The sequence below is a fragment of the Lampetra fluviatilis genome, chromosome 10, assembly GCF_964198595.1.
Source record: "Lampetra fluviatilis chromosome 10, kcLamFluv1.1, whole genome shotgun sequence".
Taxonomy (NCBI): Eukaryota; Metazoa; Chordata; class Hyperoartia; order Petromyzontiformes; family Petromyzontidae; genus Lampetra; species Lampetra fluviatilis.
The window spans coordinates 15,987,293-16,008,529 of NC_136284.1; the positions used below are offsets into that span (position 1 = coordinate 15,987,293).

The 21,237-nt window shown below is 51.1% G+C and overlaps 1 protein-coding gene across 4 annotated transcripts in view; it reads right to left on the minus strand.

Moving 5' to 3' along the window:
• Nucleotides 1-289: 289 nt before the first annotated feature.
• Nucleotides 290-21,237, minus strand: part of SCAP (SREBF chaperone) — a 30,330-nt gene continuing 9,382 nt past the window's right edge. For 2 of the 4 annotated variants that reach the window (XM_078860660.1, XM_078860661.1), the window contains exons 7-24: nt 20,846-20,960; nt 19,722-19,894; nt 19,174-19,300; nt 18,538-18,650; nt 16,898-16,992; nt 16,086-16,184; nt 14,862-15,116; nt 13,121-13,578; nt 12,840-13,013; nt 10,107-10,308; nt 9,177-9,295; nt 7,129-7,774; nt 5,419-5,504; nt 4,872-4,948; nt 4,495-4,700; nt 3,518-3,598; nt 3,122-3,328; nt 290-2,339 (exon numbers count right to left, since the gene is read on the minus strand). In XM_078860660.1, coding sequence (XP_078716786.1) covers nt 2,094-2,339; nt 3,122-3,328; nt 3,518-3,598; nt 4,495-4,700; nt 4,872-4,948; nt 5,419-5,504; nt 7,129-7,774; nt 9,177-9,295; nt 10,107-10,308; nt 12,840-13,013; nt 13,121-13,578; nt 14,862-15,116; nt 16,086-16,184; nt 16,898-16,992; nt 18,538-18,650; nt 19,174-19,300; nt 19,722-19,894; nt 20,846-20,960 — 3,479 coding nt within the window. In that variant the 3' untranslated portion in view covers nt 290-2,093. The remainder of the gene's footprint in view (nt 2,340-3,121; nt 3,329-3,517; nt 3,599-4,494; nt 4,701-4,871; nt 4,949-5,418; nt 5,505-7,128; nt 7,775-9,176; nt 9,296-10,106; nt 10,309-12,839; nt 13,014-13,120; nt 13,579-14,861; nt 15,117-16,085; nt 16,185-16,897; nt 16,993-18,537; nt 18,651-19,173; nt 19,301-19,721; nt 19,895-20,845; nt 20,961-21,237) is intronic. The other 2 variants (XM_078860663.1, XM_078860662.1) reach the window with 2 other exon arrangements.

Here is a 21,237-nt window from a genome sequence, read left to right on the forward strand (position 1 = left end):
CCCATGACGTCACTTCCGGGAGGTCGTTTACGCCCACATTACATATATTTAGGCGTGGTTTTGTGGTAATTGAAGGTGGAGGGGTTACCAGCCCCTTGCACCCGTCCAGAGCCCCCATTTGGCCACTGTGGTGGTTACAAACGCCATGAGGGGAATGGCCGATCTACATTGGCCCTGCTCCCACAGCACTGCCGACTACAGCGTTGCCGTCCGGCACCACAAGGAGGTAGGGGGTTGTTTTTGCCGAATACACACACTATTACACACACACCCCGAGACTATGATATCAGTTATTTATTATCCAAATGTTTATAGTCTTCTGTAAGCTTGCCAGTACATTCATTTCATTTGGTGTAGTCATAACATTTAAATAACAAAAAATATACAGTAGAAAAATGCAACTGTAAGTGCACACAGTAGGTGTTGCCTTCAGCGTGTTTCACTGGCCCGTATCCCCACACTAAACACCGGCAATCATTAATATCCCATTGCTGAATGCTTACCACTAAGTGGTACATAGAAAAGAAGCACATACACACACAAACATATAAACCTTATTAATTAACAAATTATAATTTACTCCCAGCCCGTGGCATCAGCTTTTTAGTGATATCACGTGTTCTCATCAACACACACTAAGTGCGCTGGTTGACGTGACGACACAACCACCCGCGTCCTGCAAAACTGCAAATCTACATCGTCGGTGAGAGCAGATCTCCTCCTCGTACAGTACCACGTCATCACTTGCGGCCACTTTGGATACTACCCAGGGAACCTCACCCAAAGTGCTATATTTGTTTTACAAAGTAGGGCCATTGCCTGAAACGTCACCCGTTTTATATTGTTTCTTTGAAGGCAGTGTTATTGACGGATGTGTTGGAGTCGTTTTGTTAATTGTGCTCATGCACCACTGCCAACGCAGCGTCACCAGACGTTATGTGTTGTTGTTGAATAATGTACGGAGGAGTTTGCTGCAATGCTGAGACGGGATCTCAAAATTAGCCAAAAGATGCTAATAAACTTGTAGGTCATTAAATCCAGCTTGTTTATAAAATGTACAGAGTTTGACTGCCCCAAACTGGCCAATAGCTTCACAATGTCGTTGAGATTACACCAAGATGTAATTACGATCATTAACACGAGCATACACATTCACTTCGGCTGGAGCAATGTTCGTTTATAACTTAAACAGACAACGCAATTGTTTAATCTCGGAAATGAAATTGCAATGAACTCACCGATGATTCGGCCTAATGAGCACCATGCTTCCGCATTAACCAACTCCCGGGACGTTTGTTAAAGCAAGGAACAGCCTGGATTTGTCTCATCACAGAGTGTGAGCAGTGTTTTACTGAAGGACCTGACATTACGGATGAAAGCCAGGTAGGCACACTCACCCTATGGGCCCAACATTTCTTCTCCAGCTAAACACGTCTCTTTTTATTAAATAACCCACTATGCCAAAGAGAGGAGCATCTTTCAATCCCAACACACACGTGCATAATGTCGTCTGTGGTGCATCTCTGGCCGACACGAAGCCACCTGCGGGCAGTCGCCTTGACGAGCCACACACCCGGCTCATGAGACGGGACGTAGAATGTTGCTCGTTTTAACAAAAGCATCCGAGATAAATTTATCTGGGAAGCCCACTGATCAATGGAAAGGGTGCTTTCTTTTATTGATATAAGCAAACCCTTTGGCCAGATTCACAATGCGATACAGTAGACGACATCACGTTCATGATTTACAGGTGATGGAGAATGTCAGCAATCGACAGGAAATGGGCATTTGCCAGCACGTGAATCTGGTCCCTTATCTATTATTTTATTACCCACAATTCTCAAAGGTGGCACATGAATTCGCATCTAAAGTAGCCCGGTTAGAGACTGCAATTTTATAACTCGTCTTTAGAAAACACAAATCTTATATAAAACACACTTCTTCCCTAGGTGAGCACCAGCATTATTAAATCCTTCAAATGACCTTGCCAATGCATCCACAACAACGTTTGGTCAAGTAAAAACCCTGAATGGTTAGTCAGCTACTAGGCAGCAACGCACGCTGCGGGCCCTGGCGCACGGCCACGCGCGCGCCTAGTCCAGTTTGTCCACAACACTCGGCAGCTGCACCAGCTTGAGGGAGGAGCCCAGGTGACAGGCCACGGTGGTGTTGTTGATGGGCAGCAGGGCGCGGGGCAGCTGCAGCTCATCGCACGCCGGCAGGCAGACCGTCTGCAGCAGGGCGCCGTAAGCCAGCTCCCACAGGCTGAGGCAGCCCGGTGCCCCGGTGACCAGCACGCTCTCCGCCAGCACGGCGAAGCTGGAGCCACAGTCGGGCTCCTGGTGTGCAGGCCACATGCAAGGACATCACACACACACATCACACACAGCCACGACCACGGGGATGTAACAAGAATGTGGATGCTGGGTGCAGTTCATGAGCAGTTCACAAGTTCAGCAGAAAGTGCCAGGATGGAAAGTTTCAGTGGTGAAAACACCCCACAAACACGTTCTGTGCAAACGACAAACGGACTGACTGGGTTCCCCGAGGTGAATGGAGATAACCTCTGTTCATCATTCGTTGGACAGCAACCAGTCCTGCCTCTATTGGGCCCCACAAACCACACGTAAGGTGAATATAGCGGAGGAACCGTTATCATGCTTTCACCATGCCCACTCCAATGCTCACTCCCCTATGGAATTCTGTGTTTTCCTGTTTGGAAACACAAACTGTGACTTGCTGGGATGTTCTGCACCTTAATGACCCTGGAATTGGCTCTATTTTCCCCACCACAGTGGACCATTCCACGACGCGCATCGCAGACGCAGCAGAAAATGCTACACACAAGTGGTGAAACGCGTTGAAATTAAAATCTGGGAATATTTCTGCTGCCTTTTTGCAACTAAAAGATGGTGGAGTATCGGATTCAATCGCCTGTAACAAGTTTCGACGAACAAACTCAAATTGAAACCATCGAGAACTAAATTTGCACCACGTGGAAAACCCGCGTGCAGCAGACACGCAGGAGCTTGACATTCGCAAGGAGCACACGCACGACGCGACTGTCCGTTGCAAAAGTGGCCCGGAGTTACGCCGGGCCACGACGGGAAAGACGCGGCACCTGGAGGATGGTGAAGAGCTGCGAGCCACTGCAGCGGTCCCACACGCACAGCTTGTCGTCCACGCCGGCACTGATCACGTAGCTGGCGGTGCACGAGAGGCACACGACGTCGCCGCGGTGCCCGTACATCTGGCTCACGCGGCTCCCTGTGAGCGCGTCCCAAAGACACACGGCTCCGTCGCGGCCGCCGCTGCACAGCGTCATGTTCTGCGTGCACGGAGGAGCAAAACGTATCATTTTCGCGTAATATATTTGACTTCAAATGCATTGCCCACGTGATAGGTAACCAGTTCAATCACTTTTTCCTACAAAAAGTGTTTTTGTTAAGACACCGTTGAAGATAAAATGCTTGGGAGCAAGCGCTCCCCCCCCCTCCCGTGGGGCCGCGTGGTCCACCTGGTCCAGGTAGGCAGTGGTCACTCCGGCTTGGTGGCCTCGCAAGGTGAACAGACAGCACGAGTCTTCGAGCTTGAACACCTAAACGAGAGACACCGCACATCAACCGACTTGCACCGCTAAGATCCCCCGACACAGAGTTGTTCACAGCCCTCATTGTGATTCAGAAATAGACCGCGTGATCAATTGGTCAAATTTGGGTAGTTGATAGACCTAGATTTGAAGCTTTCGTGACTGCAAGGATTCATACTCTTAGGTTTTTTTGGTAAAGTCACGTAGGTAAGAGATAAATAATAAAAAAATAATAAAAGAAATAATAGAAATAAAATAAAAAATCACGACGTTTCGGAGGCAACACAAGCTTCCGTATTCAGGTGGAACCGTCACAGCATGATTGTTGTATCAAGTAAAGAGAAATCCCAAGAGACCCGACCTTGTATATATACTGGTTGAGGGGGGAGGAGCCAGGGTAGGCCCCTGGAGAGGAGTTTCTTATGATAAGGTTGGTGCGGCTGAGGCTGCTGTTGGGACTGAGCCTTTATTGTGTAGACTGGTTGAGCGTAGAGGAGCCAGGGTGGGCCGCGGGAGAGGAGTTGTTATGATATGGTTGGTGCGGCTGCTGCTGCTGCTGCTGGGACTGAGCCTTTGTTACGTAGATGGCAGAAGCAGAAAAGCAAGTCAGGACAAAGCAGCCCCTTGCTATGTTGCTGGGTGGGTAAAACTCAAAGCAGGCAACCAGCATGTGAAAAAAGAAGCTAAACATGATCAAACAAAACTGGCTGTCTATCAGTAAACTGTACGGTAACTAAAGAATAGTGCCTGTCAAATAAGATGGTCCAAATATGTGTAGTTAAATCTTTTTTGCATGGTTAATAACATCTTTCCAATGATTACTCAGTTTGTACCCCTCATCACGGTTGAAGTTATGTCTGTGTGATCGAGTCGTGCCGCATCCGCGTGGCCGTGCAGCCGCGTGCCTTGAGCGTGTGATCCTCGCTGCCCGTGACGACGCGCCCCGCCGCAGCCCTCAGCGTGGTGATCGGTTTGTGGTGCGCGGGGCAAACGGAGTGCATAAGCCGGCAAGACACGTCGCCGTCACCATCGCCTTCCGCGTCCCCGCAGGGCGCCCGCAACACCGGCGGGCGCCGCCCGTCTCGCGTGACCGGCGCTGCTGCAGCTGCTGCTGCACAACATGCCACTATCAGTTTGTTCGGTCCAAATGCGCCATTTCTTTGCTACCCGGATGCTAAACGGTAAAGAAACATTTTAAAGCAACACAAAGAAAACTGCGCAATAATGTACTCGTCAATAATCCGCGTGTGGTGCCAGTAGGGTGAGAGCGAGAGGCACGCACCATGGCCGTGCCTCTGCAGGCTGCTCGTCTCCAGCAGGAAGAAGTCGAGAGTCCCGTTGAGCCGTGCCGCCACGATGCTGCACGACGCAGCAGCAGCAGCAGCGGCAACGGTGAGCAAAGGCGCAGAGGGCACGGCGATTAGGAACGCACGAGTAGCCATCAGTAGCCATGAGCAACGTTACAACGGAGAAGAGAGCTCGTGACCATCAATACAGCTCAGGAATGGGCTCATGAGTAAGTGCAGATGTTTCTGAGTGAGTTAATCAAAATCGAGCAGTGCGATTTGTGATCTATTGCCTTCAAGTCACGCAAATCCACCAGGGGCAGAGGGGGGATCATCGCTCCCAAAGGAGGCGGGGGTTTCAGGTGATAGGGTGGTTTTCATTACTGGAAAGCGAACGTTGGGGCTTCATCCGACTCCTCCAACCAAACGGCGCAATGAAATCGATACGGATTCCCCGGCGCCACGGTCTGGCGCGAGAGTCCATTGTGAAGACTCGCGGAACGCATCCGCTCGGCCCGACAGGGCCACGCCGAGAGCGCTCACTTGTTCTGTGAGAAGGAGAGAGCGATGATGCCGGCTACCCCCTCTTCGTGGCAGCAGTGCAGCGTTCCGCTCTGCGCATCCCACACCTGTGCGGGGGGGGTGGGGGGGTGCAAGCACAGCGCGGGCTCCATCAGCACGGCTTGCTGGACCACAGTCGCGGTCCTCAAACTCCCTGCCTACCCGTGGGCGTGTCGACGTCGCCACATCCTGGCTTTCCAGCATTCGGCAGTTATAGCAAGTGGATTTATTTCCATCTGTTTGGGGATTAAATGCTACCTCCTCCCCTCCTCACACACGTGGGTTTTCTCTCGGTATTTAGATTTCCTCCAGCAAATTGCACACTTCAGTTGGCGGTCGACGTTCGAAGCGGACTGCGACCCTCAAACAAATCACTTGAGACGCCGGTGTATGGCAGCAAGAGCAGTTTATACAAATGCTGTCGCAAAAGATTACACATTGGGCCCAATGGTACTTTGCTCACTGCGTGATGGAGTTGGCCAAACTTGCCTCCTTGCGTAATTGTTGGCGCTGGTTCTGGCTGCCTTCCCGCTTGTCTGTTGGTTTTCCAACACATTTCTGTGATGGGTTTACACGTTACAGCGCTACAGCATTGATAATAAATTCGCATGAATTATTCAATACCAAATAAATATTTATTATGATTATAAATCACATTTAGAGCTAGAATGCACATGCATCGCAGATTGTGCAGCGTTAGTTCAACTACTCCACGAACGATGTGACATGTGCAAAGCTGCACGATTATATGAGCAAACTCACTTCATAAAATTCCCTGAACCATTTGGGTCCCGAGCAAAGGCTCTTCAAACCTCCGGCTTGGACCCCGTGAAACACAAGCTGCCGAGCAGAGCGGACGGAAACGAGCTCTGACAACAGACATTGTTTCCGACCCCAGAGCGGAACCAACCCCTGGCTTCAATTCGACCAGAAAACACTGGAGCTCGCCCAAGCGCACGAGGACCTCGCACACGCGCTGCGTCCGTCTCACGCACACAGGAAATAGAGCAGAGCCCCGATGGCGACCGCGGCTCCACACCGCCAACTACGTAACACATCCTCAACCACCGCTGCCCAACAGATCGCTCCACGGAAGAGTGGAGGAGCCACGCACGGCCTCCGTAAACGCCAGCAATTGGCTCAATAAGCTGGACCTAAATGTCTAAAGTGCTTTTTGAATTTTACATTCAGCCTTAGGAAAGGAGATTACAATTTAAAACACACAGAACTCTCTACTCTGATGCAGCAGCTAATTAATCACAGAACTGTTGTCACTGGATGTTATGAAAAAAAAAATGTGGCACTACATTTTCAACAAACCGATTTCCATTATGACAATTTTTTTCTGAAAATGTTTTGCCATTTGATGTTATGGAACATGTTTCACACCATACGTAGCCAACTGTGCTAATCAGAGGTGAGGGAAATGGAAAACAAATGAAACACAAAAAGCAGTTATAACAATGGGTTCAACAGTTGTGATCAATCCTGCAATGTTTAAAGTTTATTCAATGGTTCTACCAGATTTACATTTCTGCCTTTGATTTTCCTACTTGCCTACGTCCACACAATATGCACAGCACACTCTTTGCTCTAGAAAGTCTTTTGTCACTGAACTTTGGACCGAACTATGTTTACGTCAGTATAACTAGAATGTTAAATACAGTGGAGATAAAATCTCAACGCTCTCACCTCCAAGCGGCCGTTTCCACAGCCCACCACAACAATGCCATCCTTCACGGCCATGCTCCAAATGACGCCGTGACAGCTCTCGGGGCCGACGGACTCATCTGCAGGAGGGCCGGGCCCTGCCCCGAGCCCCGACTCATCCCCTTCTCCACCTCCACGCGGAGATCTGCAAGCCACCTCGCTGGGCTCTCCACACGATCTCTCCGGCAAACTGTCCTCTTGTAACCTCGCTTTTGGCAGCGAGGGCGAGCGGGCCGCGGCCTTGCCTGCCGATGCATCGTGTAAGCCCTGCTCCGCCGACGAGTCTCTAGCTCTCCGTGTCCGCCGGTGACTCCCACAAGGGGGCTCGTACGAATCGGCCGAGAGCCCAGCTGCAAAGGAGAATGCGGAATGGGCACCGCTGGGAATTGAGTTCGGGCTTCCGTCAAATCTGGGATGACAAAAGCTGGAGAAGTCGTAGCCGGAGGAGGGGCTATTAGGCGTGTCGTGAATCGGCGACGTGGGGCTGCTACGATCCCCAAACAGGGGGCTTGCGGGGAGACTTCCGGCAGCCTGTGCATCCGCGGTCTCGAGCCAAGGCCTTGGTCCGACGCATCCGTCGACCGCTTCCGCACGGCCACAGCCGCCGTCCAAGTCTTTGAGCCTCGTGCTGTGTGACGGGAGGCAGCGACAGCATGCAACATGCACCGCGACGATGTCAGTCAAACTCACCCTGCCTGCGCTGCCGGCACAAAGTGCATTTCGACAGCCAATGACCCACACGGATCACAGGGTAGGTACCTGCTCAGACAGCCTCTCCTTTTCCAGCATGGTGGTAATGAAGGAAAACCACTTGACTCACAAATGCAAGGTTATGAGTAGAAATCCCAGTCGGGTTGACTTCGCAAATTGTCCATCTATGGTTGACATGATGCACCCCATTTTTTCGAGGTCAACAGTGATCATCCCACGGAGAAAATGGCCTTGTCATGGAAATGTAGAATCTCGGCTTGCCGGCTCAGGGCTGCCATTAATGCCCGTTTGCACGTGGAGACACAGCAGATGACCATAAAACGACCTTCTACTATTACCTATTATTGTAAATAATGCGATCGTAAACTACATGTACCGTTTTTTCGCTACGTCCCATCAACACGTAGATTATAGCTCTGGAGTATAGTACGTAGTGTATGTAGGTATGTGAAGTTTATAACAGGTCCATAAACTAGTCCTCTGTCTTAGCAACTAAGGGTTGCTTAGACAGTCACCGTACATAGCCAACCGTGATAATCGGAGGTGTGGGGGAAGGTCACGAGATACGGGCAAGGCTCCAGTCTCCCGTGTGTTACTGCACAGGCAATAACAATAACTGTCAATGAACTGGCAGTAGTGCTGTATAAAGGCCGTGTAGGTCACAAAGGTTGTTTCAGCATATCTCTAAACAACCCCCTCTGCACACGTTGCATTGGCAATTACAATTACAATAGCACAACGGTAGTTTTTATCAGCTGCATGGTTATTTTGCACTTTCAGAAAAGAAAGTTTATTTTTAAAGTTGTACAGGACTACATTTTTGACGTACCTCTTGTGGTAATTTACGCTAACAAATGCTCATGCCCCCGTGAGACAACATACGGGGTATGGAGTATATGGCATGAAATTATGCTCTCCCAGTTTCGCGTTCTCAGTCCCTGGCGTCCCCGAGGCGCCCTCCCCCTCGCTCCCTATCCCCCCCCCCCTCTTTGACTTATATCGCCTCCTGGCATCTCTCCCACTTTAGTATACATTCTCTTGCTGTGGTGTTCACACATGATGATGATTGCTTGTGTTGCAATCGAAACGTCGTGATTTAATTTGATTTATTTTTTATTTTCTTTACCTACGTGACTTTACCGAAAGAACCAAGAGTATGGATCCTTGCAGTCACGAAAGGGTAATAAACATCAAAACGAGGTCACACATCCATCAATTGGCGAGCGATGCTTTGAAGAAAAGTTTGCATTTAATTCACAAACAAGTGAGGTTTGCGTTGCCGTAGAAACCGCGGTGGCAGTGCTGTGCACACGACGCGCTACCTGACGCGGTGGATGACGGTCACGCATCGGCCAGAGTGCGCGTCCCAAACACGGATCTGCCCGGCGAGGCAGCAGCTCACCAGCATTCCGCCGTCCACGGCCACGCACTCTATGTCCTTGGGTCCACGGGCAATCAACCCATCACACGGCACGCACAACACGGCCCCCGGTTAGCCGCGTGTACAGGTAGCAAGCATTCATGCATTTTGGCACAGGTCACAGGTAACTTAAAAGATTCAAAATTGTAAACAAGCGATTCTGTACCTTGCGAAGTGCGTGTCGTTTAAATAGGAATGTGCGCAAACACTTTCGCCTGAGCCTAGTCGGGTCTCACCTCGACTATTGAATCTCCACCTTTGCTCACTCTTCAGAGTAACCTCAAACCCCGATGACTAAAAGGATTTCCACTCAGGCATACATCAGTGAGGAAAATCCGAATTGATCCTGGGCCTCCGCTAATTCACTCAGCCTTAATTTAGTACCTGGCGCAGTCCGTATACATCAGCGCTAGAGGCAAAGTCGGTCGGGTGTGGTGCTAGCCCCACCAACCCCACGTTCACCATGCAAGCCTTTATTAGAGCTCGCCAACAGCACTCGACAAAATATGACAATTAATAATTTATTACATTTGGTATCGTGAATGTGATATGTTTAAGTCTGCAGTACTTTCACAATAGGGGGAAATGTTTCTATGTGTAAAGCCAATCGAGTAATTTGCAGAACAAATTTAAAATGTGGACCACGGCGCTAGCACACAATGGCCTCCTCTTTTCTAACCACGTCACGGCATCTCCAAGGTCCACTGCGAAGCAGGCGGCGTGTAGCGTGGAATGAAACCGCTGGGCCACGTCGCTGCCCAGCGGTCATTCGAGGCCGCGGGCGGGACGCGTGCACCCACAGTGACGCGCGCGCCCATGCAGGGCTCACCATTGGGTGCCCCGTGAGCGGTACGGGCGTGGCCTCGCTCACGGGGGGGCAGTACCCGTACTGGTCGCACGGCAACTCGCGCCGGCGCCGCCGCCCGTGCCGCGGGCCCAGCTGCCCATACGTCTTCGGGCACAGCAGCTTGTAGAGGCAGCAGGTGGTGAGCACCAGCAGGCCGCCCACAAGGAAGCCCACCCCCGCCGCCCTGCGCTCCGCACGCACGCACGCGAGGGGGCCCGAGCGTCGCTTACAGGCACAGTTCACCTCGCCGTCTACGTCCAGACACGGCGAGCATGAGGATCGCGTACTTATGTACGTGACGTGCGGCAAAACCATGTTCGTAGAGCATCTCAAGGTCATCAGGTCATGGCAGCTGATGCTGTTGATGCTATCACCTCTCACAATAGCGTCCTTCATGCTGCCAGACCTTGCAGTCAATCATTAAGTAGTAGTCACCACCCCGTGGTCACCAACCTCTGGGTGCCACTCCAGTGCCCGATGTGGCAACCTGCCCCTTGCACATCCCACCCATCACTATGTCTACATAATCTTCGTGCCACATCCGATTATCATTCAATTCTTAGCATCCTCTGTACGTTCCTATATTGAAAACCCAGAAATTTGCTTGTTCAAGTCAAGCTCTGACCTACAGACAAACATCCCGGCTACTCGGCTACAGAAACCTTCAGCACCAACCACATATATTAGTCAGCAGCGGCGGCAGCGGCGGTGGCAGCACACAAGTACGGCTATGATAAGCAGATGCAAGGATTGGTGTTTGGCAGCCATATATAAATGTAGTGAACCACGTTGTTCAACGTTGGGCTCAGCTGTGTCTGCTCGCATTAATTTAGATTATTGAGATTATTTTACTGATATACATTTTTACATGGTACGCCACCACTGTGCAGAGCTATCATTTGTGGCCAGGTAGCTTCTGCAAAATAAGTTAATACCTCAGTGGCCATAACCTGGTAAGATAAAAATTAACCCGTAAAAACAAAGTTTTTCACTATAAATCCTTTATATGTGTGGCGGCTAGAGTCCTCTCATCCTCTGGCTTGAGATGGCTGCCACATATGGGTCAGATGATTGCCTGCCACCATTAAGCAATTGGTAATTACATATAATTTTTTTTTCCTAAAAAGTGTACATTTTGGGGAAATTTTTTCACGAAAATTAATTGTCACGCACAACGAGTGTGTGTGGAAAATGTCAGTTCGATTGGATCACGGGAAGTGGGTTAAAAAACGACCGAAAGATTTGCACGGTCGTAAGCGCGCAAGCAAGCAAGCAAGTGAACTTAATATAAAGGATTTAATTAAAAAAAGTTTCATTTATTTGCATATTTTTTTCAGTGATTTGTTTACCTTTCCTATATTTTGCACTCCTACCGTGTTTTTTTTTATGTTTGTTGTTGTTGTATTGTTTGTTGTTGTTGTATTGTTGTTGTTGTAACGTTCTGACCCGCCCCTACTGGACATCTGTGAAAAAGAGCTTCATATAAATATTCTGACTGATCACAGAGAATGGAGATGGCAAAGAGAGGAAGATGCAACAGCAAGAAACAGCACCGGTGGTTATCGCTGTCAACGTTGGTTTATAGTCCATGCAGCTAAGCACACAGTGTACCCAAGGGCATGCGGTTCGTGTCAGTGCAATGGCCATTTTTATTGTTATAGCACTTTATTACTCCACAGTATGTGTTTTGTTAAGGTGCAAAGGTGTTTTTTTTAAATAAAGGAACTGATAACAATCTCAGAGGCGGTTCCATGCGGTGTCATCCTGCTGTTCACATCCAAATGTTTTTCTCTCCAGATTTTGCCAGGAGTTGCAAGATAGCATGACCACGTGATCACGAATGGTGGTACTCGTGCACAACTGAACATTCCAAGGAGCAGGAAGCTGCGATTCCCTCTGAGAGTGAAAAGACAGGTGAACTTGGGACCCTTTTTGTCATTATTAAGATGATTAAAACAAGATGAGGCTTTCCCCTTTCGGCAAGTATCCCGGTGTAAATATGTTCAAACACGAAGTAAACCCCCATCACGAGGCGTCAAGTCTACATTAACCACACGTGCTTGTGGTAAAATATGCAAATAAACATATGTAGACAACGTATGCATTGTCCTTGAAAACTGGAGGCAGTTATGTGCAAATAACTTGTGTTAATCTTGCATGATTGATTCTTACAAGCATAACTAACTTCATGAGTCAAATAACCATATTCATTGATGACTCATTCCATGCTTAGAAATTTCCAGAGTGGTCATTAGTGTTGCTTGTGGTGCTGCGTTGTGACGTCACTGCGTTGTGACGTCACTGCGTTGTGACGTCACTGCGTTGTGACGTCACTGCGTTGTGACGTCACTGCGTTGTGACGTCACTGCGTTGTGAGGTCACTGCGTTGTGACGTCACTGCGTTGTGACGTCACTGCGTTGTGACGTCACTGCGTTGTGACGTCACTGCGTTGTGACGTCACTGCGTTGTGACGTCACTGCGTTGTGAAGTCACTGCGTTGTGACGTCACTGCGTAACACTGCAGTGACGTCACAACGCAGTGACGTCACAATGCAGTGTGACGTCGCTGCATTGTGACGTCACAATGCAGTGTGACGTCGCTGCATTGTGACGTCACAATGCATTGTGACGTCACAATGCATTGTGACGTCACAATGCAGCGACGTCACACTGCATTGTGACGTCACTGCGTTGTGATGTCACTGCAGTGTTACCGGTAGTAGGAGGTGAGCCCTGTCGGGGCGGGCAGCACGGGCAGCGCCGCCTTTTCACGCTCGTGCTGCAGCGCCAGGCGGTGCTGCTCCAACTCCATTGGGTGCTGCAGCGCCAGCGCGTCCTCCGGGGACAGCACCACCGACACCGGCACCACCGGCAGGATGCTGATGTACCTGCGCGGAATGACGCGCGCGGTGAATGGCGTGCGGCGTAGTGCCGGGGCACGGCCCGCGCGGTGTAGCACGGCGCTTGTGCGGCAAAGCGCATAGGCCGCACGTACTTCCTGGCCAGGCTGATGTTGTAGTAGCTGAAGAGCGTGGGCCAGTGGCGGAACGAGAGCTGCCTCCACACCTCCTCGTCCTGCGCGCCGCTCCACGTGATGTCGGCGGGCGGCCGCTCGCGCTCCGCGTGCACGTTCAGGCTCTCCCAGCCGCGCGGGGCGGGCGCGGGGGGAGGCCGTCCGGGCCCCGCGTCGGGCGGCACGCTCCCGCGGCCCGGCTCGCGGCCCGCGCCCGATTCGCCGGGGGCCGCGGCCACGGTGGAGGCGGCGTCGCCCGCGGAGAGGGCGGCGGCGGCAGAGGCCCCTGGCGTCTCGTGGCTGAAGAGTCCGGCCATGGCCATGCGCGTGAGGTCGCCGCCGCCCAGCGGGCTCTGCTGCGCGACGCGCGAGGCGATGTACGCGCGCAGCCCCGTGGGGTCCGTGTACACGAGGATGCCGATCCATACGACGGTGCCCAGCTGCAGCGTCGGGCACGCGCACGTGTCAAGCGCCGCGCTCGCCCACAGCAAACGGCAACTACACAGATCCCCCCCCTCCAGCCATCACAGAAAGTGCTGTCAGCGAGCACCTATGAAGGCTGCCATGGCACACGAGGGGGTGGGTGGCCAGAAGCACTCCCCATGTTTACACACTGCACCAGGTACTCATTTGAGGCCGAGTCGATCTAGGGGAGGCCCAAGACTGGTTCAGATAATTGTCCACGGTGTTGGCCGTGAGCGGGAATTGAAATCTGGCCGCCAGCTTTGTAGCGCAGCGCGCTAACCGCTACACCTAGGTCTCGGCAAGGTAAGGTAAAAGTTAAAAGGTAAAAACAACGAGCCTATTTTTACCCTACCTTTTACCTTACCACAATACAATCACTCTAACCTACCTTTAACCCTTTAGCAGGTAAGGTAAAAGGTAAAAAACAACGAGCCTACCTTTTACCCTTACCCCATACAAATTACCCAATTACAGGGTAATTACTAGGGAACTACTACACATGAACAAGGTTTATAACGGTAAATGCTGGGTAGAGCGCTTTATTAATATAGAATACTCTCGATGATTCCAATTTTACACGCTTGTTGTTGTTGTTGTCATTGTTGTCGTCGTCGTCGTATCCTCAAATCTTGTAACTAAATTTTTACCCACTTCCTAATGTGGTATCGACTGCAAACTTGGTATACTTATGTCATACTGATGACAACACTATATTCTATCATAATTGTCCACACTCAACTGACGGCTGTAAATCACCACGGCCCCTTACGTTGTGGCGAGCTTCAGGGCCACTTCCTGGAGTCGTAGAGTTCTGTCATTACTCGTACGTTTAATAAAAGCGTGTTTTTTTTAAAGTTTGTTTTAATATTACTTATTAAATGGAGGCCACGGACTGCGCCACGGAGCTTTTAGTGGTAAACCTACCGGGTAATTCTTCCGAGCTACCTTTACCCTACCCTTTACCTTACCCCTTGGCATGTCGACTTCTTTACCCTTTACCTTTACCCTTTTACCCGGTAAAAAGGGTAAATTACCTTACCTTGCCGAGGCCTAGCTACACCACCGCTCCCCACACAGCAAACACCACACGCACAAACACACAAAGCATTGCGCGCACACAGCAATCACGATACATAACCAGTATACCACACACACACAGGAAGTGTTCGTCATGCAATTAGCTTTACCGTAGCAGAGCTTAGCATCTGGAGCCTCAACGTGTGACACTCACCGGCAAGCGCCGTGCGCGGGAACTCACCATGATGACTCGCTGAGCCAACCGCGTGCGAGCGAAGAAGTAGACGACACGCAGGCGGCGCGGCAAGCGCAGCGTGCGCAGCGACGGGGGCGGTAGCGAGATGGAGTAGGGGAAGGACGCGGGCGGCTGGGGGCCTGGCCGCACCTCCCCGGGGCCTCGGGGGGCTTTGGAGCGAGCGCGAGGGGCCGGGGCGGGTATGGGCACGTGGAGCGCCTCCGGCGGGCCTCGCAGGGGGTGCTTGTGCAGGTCGGACAACTGCAAGCGTGCGGCGAGAGCGGAGACAGCGGAGAGGCAGCACCAGCGGGGTTATGGGGGTCCTGAAACCGGCCAGCCAAGCATCGTCAAGGCGAGGTCATCGTCCTCGAGCCGGCCGTCGAGTCATTCTCTCTCCACGACAACGAGCAAATATTGCGCACGTTATAAGTTGAAATTATGAAATTAAGGACTGCACGATAAAACCATTAACCTATTGGTTTCTCCCTCAATGCAGTCCAGCCTAGCTCTGACAGCAAGCACTGTGAACTAGGGCACCCTCGGTGACCGACACGTTCAGCATTGGGTAGGAGAGGCGGACAAGGGCTCCTGAAGCGGAAATGTGGAGTCATCTTCCACGACTACTCCTTTGTACATATGTTGAACTTTTTTCGCAACGTACGTAGCCAACCATGCGACTCACACCGGGTACCGCTCTACTGAGCCGGCTCTATCGGCACACGTGGTCATCTCGTGCCTCGAGTCCTACAGAGGCACGGGAGTGCAGGTGGCCATGTGGGGGGGTGACGCGTCCACTGATTGTTGCAGAGGTTCGGACCTTACCGCCACGAAGTACTACGCGCCGTCGTCACAGCGGACGCGAAGGATCCGGTGACGTCAGTCAAAAAGAATCGGCCGTTGTGTGCCACAAAAATTTGAAAGCTTTGAAAATTACACTGCAAATGACTCAATTGTGACGACACACAGAAACTGTGAAACTACTGCAGACTGTGTCTGCGAAATACAACGCCTTTGCGATAGCCTTGCGCTAAAAGAACGACACGGATACCAAATGTCCCATCGTTATACCAGCACACCGCAAATAAAGCAGGAATCGCTCAAATATGCAGAAAATCGGTGATCTGCTGAAGGAGCCGTTTCCTGGGACCTGAGCTGACTTGCGGAGTAAGCAAGTCCGAAGCGAAACACAACACGTGCGTGCAAACTGGCTGCTGTGCACTGCTGCCTCACCTCCATGCGGCGGATGTCGATGGCCAGCACTGTTGTGAAGAAGAACATCTGCAGGAAGAAGTCGGACACGATCCCCACCAGAGCAAAGAGGCAGAACTCCTGGGAACAACCACACAACAGCAGACAATTCGTTTAATCCATTGATATCTTCAGTTCTACATAGCACTCGATATATCTATTTCACGTTACACAATGTGACCTTCAATAATAATGCTAATTCTGATTAGCACCTTGACGCACAGAGCATCTCAGAGAACTTGAGTGACTTGCATCATATCTCATCTCAAACATTTGAAAGGGCACCCACAGTGGCAGCAATCCATGCGGGCATAAGGTGACTCGGCACCTGACCCTGTAAACGGGCAAAAGTCTGCCAGTAGGGGGGCGATGATTGCTACTGTGTTTCATTCCAACTGAGTGAGATGCAGATCATTTTAAAATAGTGACAGCAAATCTAATCTAATTTCGTAAAAGTAATTGGGCTTGGACAGGCCACGTCGCTAGAAGGGATAATGGTTGATGGAAAAGACTGTTGACAGAATGTCAGCCAAAGTATGGATCATCCTAGAGACACCAAAGATGGATCATCCTCACCGCAGAGATAGATTGATGAAATCAGCTCAAGTGCATGAGTGAGCTGGACCGACGCATCACAAGACTGTGAGGAATTTGAGAGCCTGGCGGAGGCCTTCATCCAGTAATGGATAGATCACGGTCGATTATAATTATATCGGATCGTATAACGAGCTACACGGTGTGTTAAGAGACCCACACTGCAGACGCCAATGAGCTCATCATCTGCATTCAAGTACCTGGATGGCGGGGACCATGGTGAAGTAGCCAATGAGGACAATGAAGAGCTCGGTGGCCATGTTCTTGACAATGGACCAGCCCTCGTTGCTGAGTCCTGCACAGAGAGACGGAGAGGCACACGAGGCCATGACTCCACACGAGGCCATGACGCACACACACACACACACACGAGGCCATGACGCACACACACACACGAGGCCATGACGCACGCACACACACACACACACACGAGGCCATGACGCGCGCACACACACACACGAGGCCATGACGCACAAACACACGAGGCCATGACGCACACACGAGGCCATGACGCACACACACACACGAGGCCATGACACACACACACACGAGGCCATGACGCACACACACACACACGAGGCCATGACGCACACACACACACACGAGGCCATGACGCGCGCACACACACAGCACACTAGATTCTCTGTGGGTGTGTCTAGGTTATATGCATGGTGTAAACTGCATCGTCCATGCACTTGTTTTAACTGCAGACATTGATGCGATCCAGGATCCGCGAATCCCTGTAGTTGTAATTCACGTGTTAAAGGCGGTCCGTGCCTGCTCCTGTAACCGGCGACGGAGTGGAGACGCTTTGCGGAGCTGCAAACCGCAACCGGTGGAGGTGTGTGGGGCTAACACGGAGCTTCGTAACCCGCAAATTCATTTATCCGCGAGTCACGGGCCGTGCTCCACAGATTCTTTACGGACGACAAGGGAAGGGCGGCCAATTCCTCCGGTAATCCGCGGTGAGCCACGTCGGCACAAATCTTTGGGTATATCGTGTACGGGATAAACCTCCGTGCTGGGTCACAGGTTACAGGATATACGATGTGGGGCCTCCACATCAACACAGAATATCATATTTCACATATCGCATATAAAAGTAAAGTATGTGTATTTTTTTCAATTGTAATTGTGATAACCATGTTCCTGTGGAAGAGGTACCATCACATGCTGTCTCACTGTCAAATATTTAAAATGCTTGATTTCTCTTGTATTCGTAATTACTATTTATGACTTATTCTTAGGGTCTTTCGGTAAAATCACGTAGATAGGTTCAAAGAAAATAACAAAAAACTACAACGTTCCGATCGCTATACCAGCAGTTGTCATCGGGAAAAGGGGATTAGCGTCTAAAGATGTATTTATTACTTGTGCTTACAAAGGAAAGAGTCTCAAGACCCTTTTAATATGAGTCCTGCCAAATGTTTGCACTAGGGGGGCGATGTTACTGCTGTGCGTCATCCTAATGAAGTAATTTGCAAGTAGATTTTCAGCACTGGGATGTTCAGTCAATACCGGCAAAATTGTGTATGGCAGGAACCAAAAGTGCCATGAAACCCAACCAGAACAGAGTGAGAACATACAACCTACACACAGAAGGTGCCTGAGTTGGGAATCAAACCCAGGCCCTTGCTGTGAGAGACGAGAATTACCACTGCACCATCCTGCAGCCCAAATGAAATCAAAATGTGGGAAAACGTGGATTGGTGCAAGACAAGCAACTGTGGTGCCACTCTCCTCGTTAACTCTGAGCAACCTCATTGGGAGAGCGTGAGCTGCTGCGCTCACAGCTGTAGGTGCGGCCTGTGCCTGCAGAGCGAGCTGTGCGATGCGTCACCCTGTGCGATGCGGAATTTGACGTCCTGGTCCACAGGCGTTGAGACGACCGACTTGGTGAGGACGAGGATGTTCTCCAGGCCAATGACAAGCACGAGGTAGGGGAAGATCTCCCTGTGCCACGCACACAGCGGCAGGCCACAGGACCAACTCAAAGCCATCAACACCGAAGCAACGGCACAGAGTACAGGGAAATTCACAACGCAGCACTGCACATCATCAACTCCATTACACGTAACATCGGTTACCACTGCGCCACCCGAAAGTCCTTGTATTTGTGTGAGTGTGGCATTTCTATGTTCTCCCTCTCTTCCTCTCATGGATAAAAAAATGCAACTACACAAGGTAATTGGTATTGGCCAAACAATTACACTGCACACTACTGAAATGGAATTTGCATACAACAGCAGCAAAAAAAAGTCTTGATACTCGGTGAGGCTTCGCTGAGTAAACAAGCAAAATAATAATGAATAATCGACTCTTGTGAGGCCTGTGACATGCGACACAGCTTGGACTAGCCGACCACCTGCACCCTCTCGGCGAGTTTCACACGCCGGGATGCGCGTCGTGGCGTAGGGTAGGCGGTGGTCGCGTGCAGCGGGTGCTGGGAGGGCCGTGCACGCCGCGAGAGACCCACCCTCCGTTGAGCGTGGGCGTGAGGCCGAACAGGGTGCACAGGCCAACGGAGATGAGCAGGGAGCTGATGACCGTGGCCACAGCTGCCAGTGCCAGCCCCCACTTGGACTTCACCAAGTCGATTTTTCCTGCACACACACAAATACAGAAAGACAAAGACCCTTTTTTAACCTTAACAGACTGTATGGGCAAGTGCAGTTAGTGATTAGCACCCACGGAGGCCGGGCTCGGCAGACGAGAGGTGGGGTGGCCAGTACCACGCCCAGCCACCTTCGTCTCCCTAATGGTAATGTTTACACGTCGCACCAGGTGCTCATTTGAGGCTGAGTCGACCTAGGGGAGACCCAGCACAAGCACGCACACACATACAGAAACATTCCTGGCCATACAGCCTCAACAAAAATTTTTTAAACACAGTTTCTGAGCATCGGCCCAAGGCCCCAAAATGTCAAGCGACCAGCAACACGAGGCATTCATGTGTGCGCGTGTGTGCGCGTGTGCAGGTGTGTGCGCGTGTGTGCGCGTGTGTGTGCGCGTGTGTGTACGTACGCGTGGAGAAGTAGATGTAGGCGAACAGGATGATGTAGGTGGTGACGAGCGGCACGAGCTCGGCCACGCCCACCTCCTCCTGGAAGTGCACGTGCACCATGGAGTCCTCACGCAACGACGCGTTGGTGGCCGGGTACAGACGCTTCAACCGCGACCGCAGGCCCCACACAAACCTGCAACAAGCGCAGCACGCACAGCTTAATCACAGCACGACACTGCTCCTCGCAAAAGTCCTAGAAAGGGTCACCTTCTCTGCAAACAGCTCTCCCCGCCAGGATGCCCACGGTCCAGTAGAATCCAGTTGCTGCTACTTTCAATACCACGGACCACTCCTTCCTCCTTGAGCGTCTCCATAACGATGACGGTGACACCGGAAACCCCCACCCCCCTTCTCGTTACAACCATACCTCTCATCCCATGCAAGGAGTGTCTCCCTTTCGAAACCCCCTGAGCTATGGTGAACCACAAGGCTTGGCCCTGTGCCCTTGGCCCTGTGCTCGACTCGCTCTGGGTTATACGAGTGATAGAGAGCAGTGTTTCTCAACCTCAGCTCATGCAAACCACCCCATGGTACAGATTTACATAATTCCCCACGATTAGGTGCATGCAGTGTGCAGGAGCTATGAATAGAAACGTTTCGATATCAGGAAATGGCAAACCGTGGTGGGTCACAATGACTAGAGTTGAGAAACACTGGGGTAGATGGAGCGGCCTGGTGGCGCAGTGGTAACACTCGCAGCAAGGAGGGCCTGGGTTTCATTCCTGACTCAGGCGCCTTTCTGTGCGGAGTTTGTATTTTCCCCCTGTTCTGCATGGATTCCTCCGGGTTCTCCTATTTCCTCCAAGAGCTAAACCCCCCCCATACAATGTAGCTGGTATTGACCAAACATCCCAATCCTGAAAGATTACCTGCAAATAACTCAACATCGCCCTCTACTGCGAACACTTGGCAGCGCCATCCTGAAAAATAATCTTGAGACTCGGCGAGACTTTCTTTAAATAATGACAATCGTAATAAAATAACAATGAGATGAGGTGTGCGAGGGGAAAGGGAGGTAAGGCGAGCAGTGTGTGGAGGGGCGCGCTAGGCTGGCAGGAACACGGAGGGCAGAGGCGGGCCCCACCGGTTGTCGTAGGAGTGCAGTACGATGGTGACGGCGAAGGAGACGAGCCGCTGGCGGTTGCGGATGTAGTAGCGTGACACTCCGCTGTACTTGGGAGGCACGCCGAACAGCAGGTCTGCACACGCACGTATCCACGCACACCGCCGCTCATCAGCAACGCACGCAGTAACAGAAATCAAACTCAGGTGCTGTGTGAACAAATACGCCACCTCTGCAACTCGGTACGGTAATTGAAAATAAACACTGCAAGCAAATCGCATTTAATCCATAAGACTTTGAGCTTTTCAGGATGTATGTTTCTCACGATCATTTGCTTCTTATAAATGTAATTGCAAAATGAAATGTTTGTAAGATTAAATAAAATACCCTTCAAATAAAATGGGATATTTGGC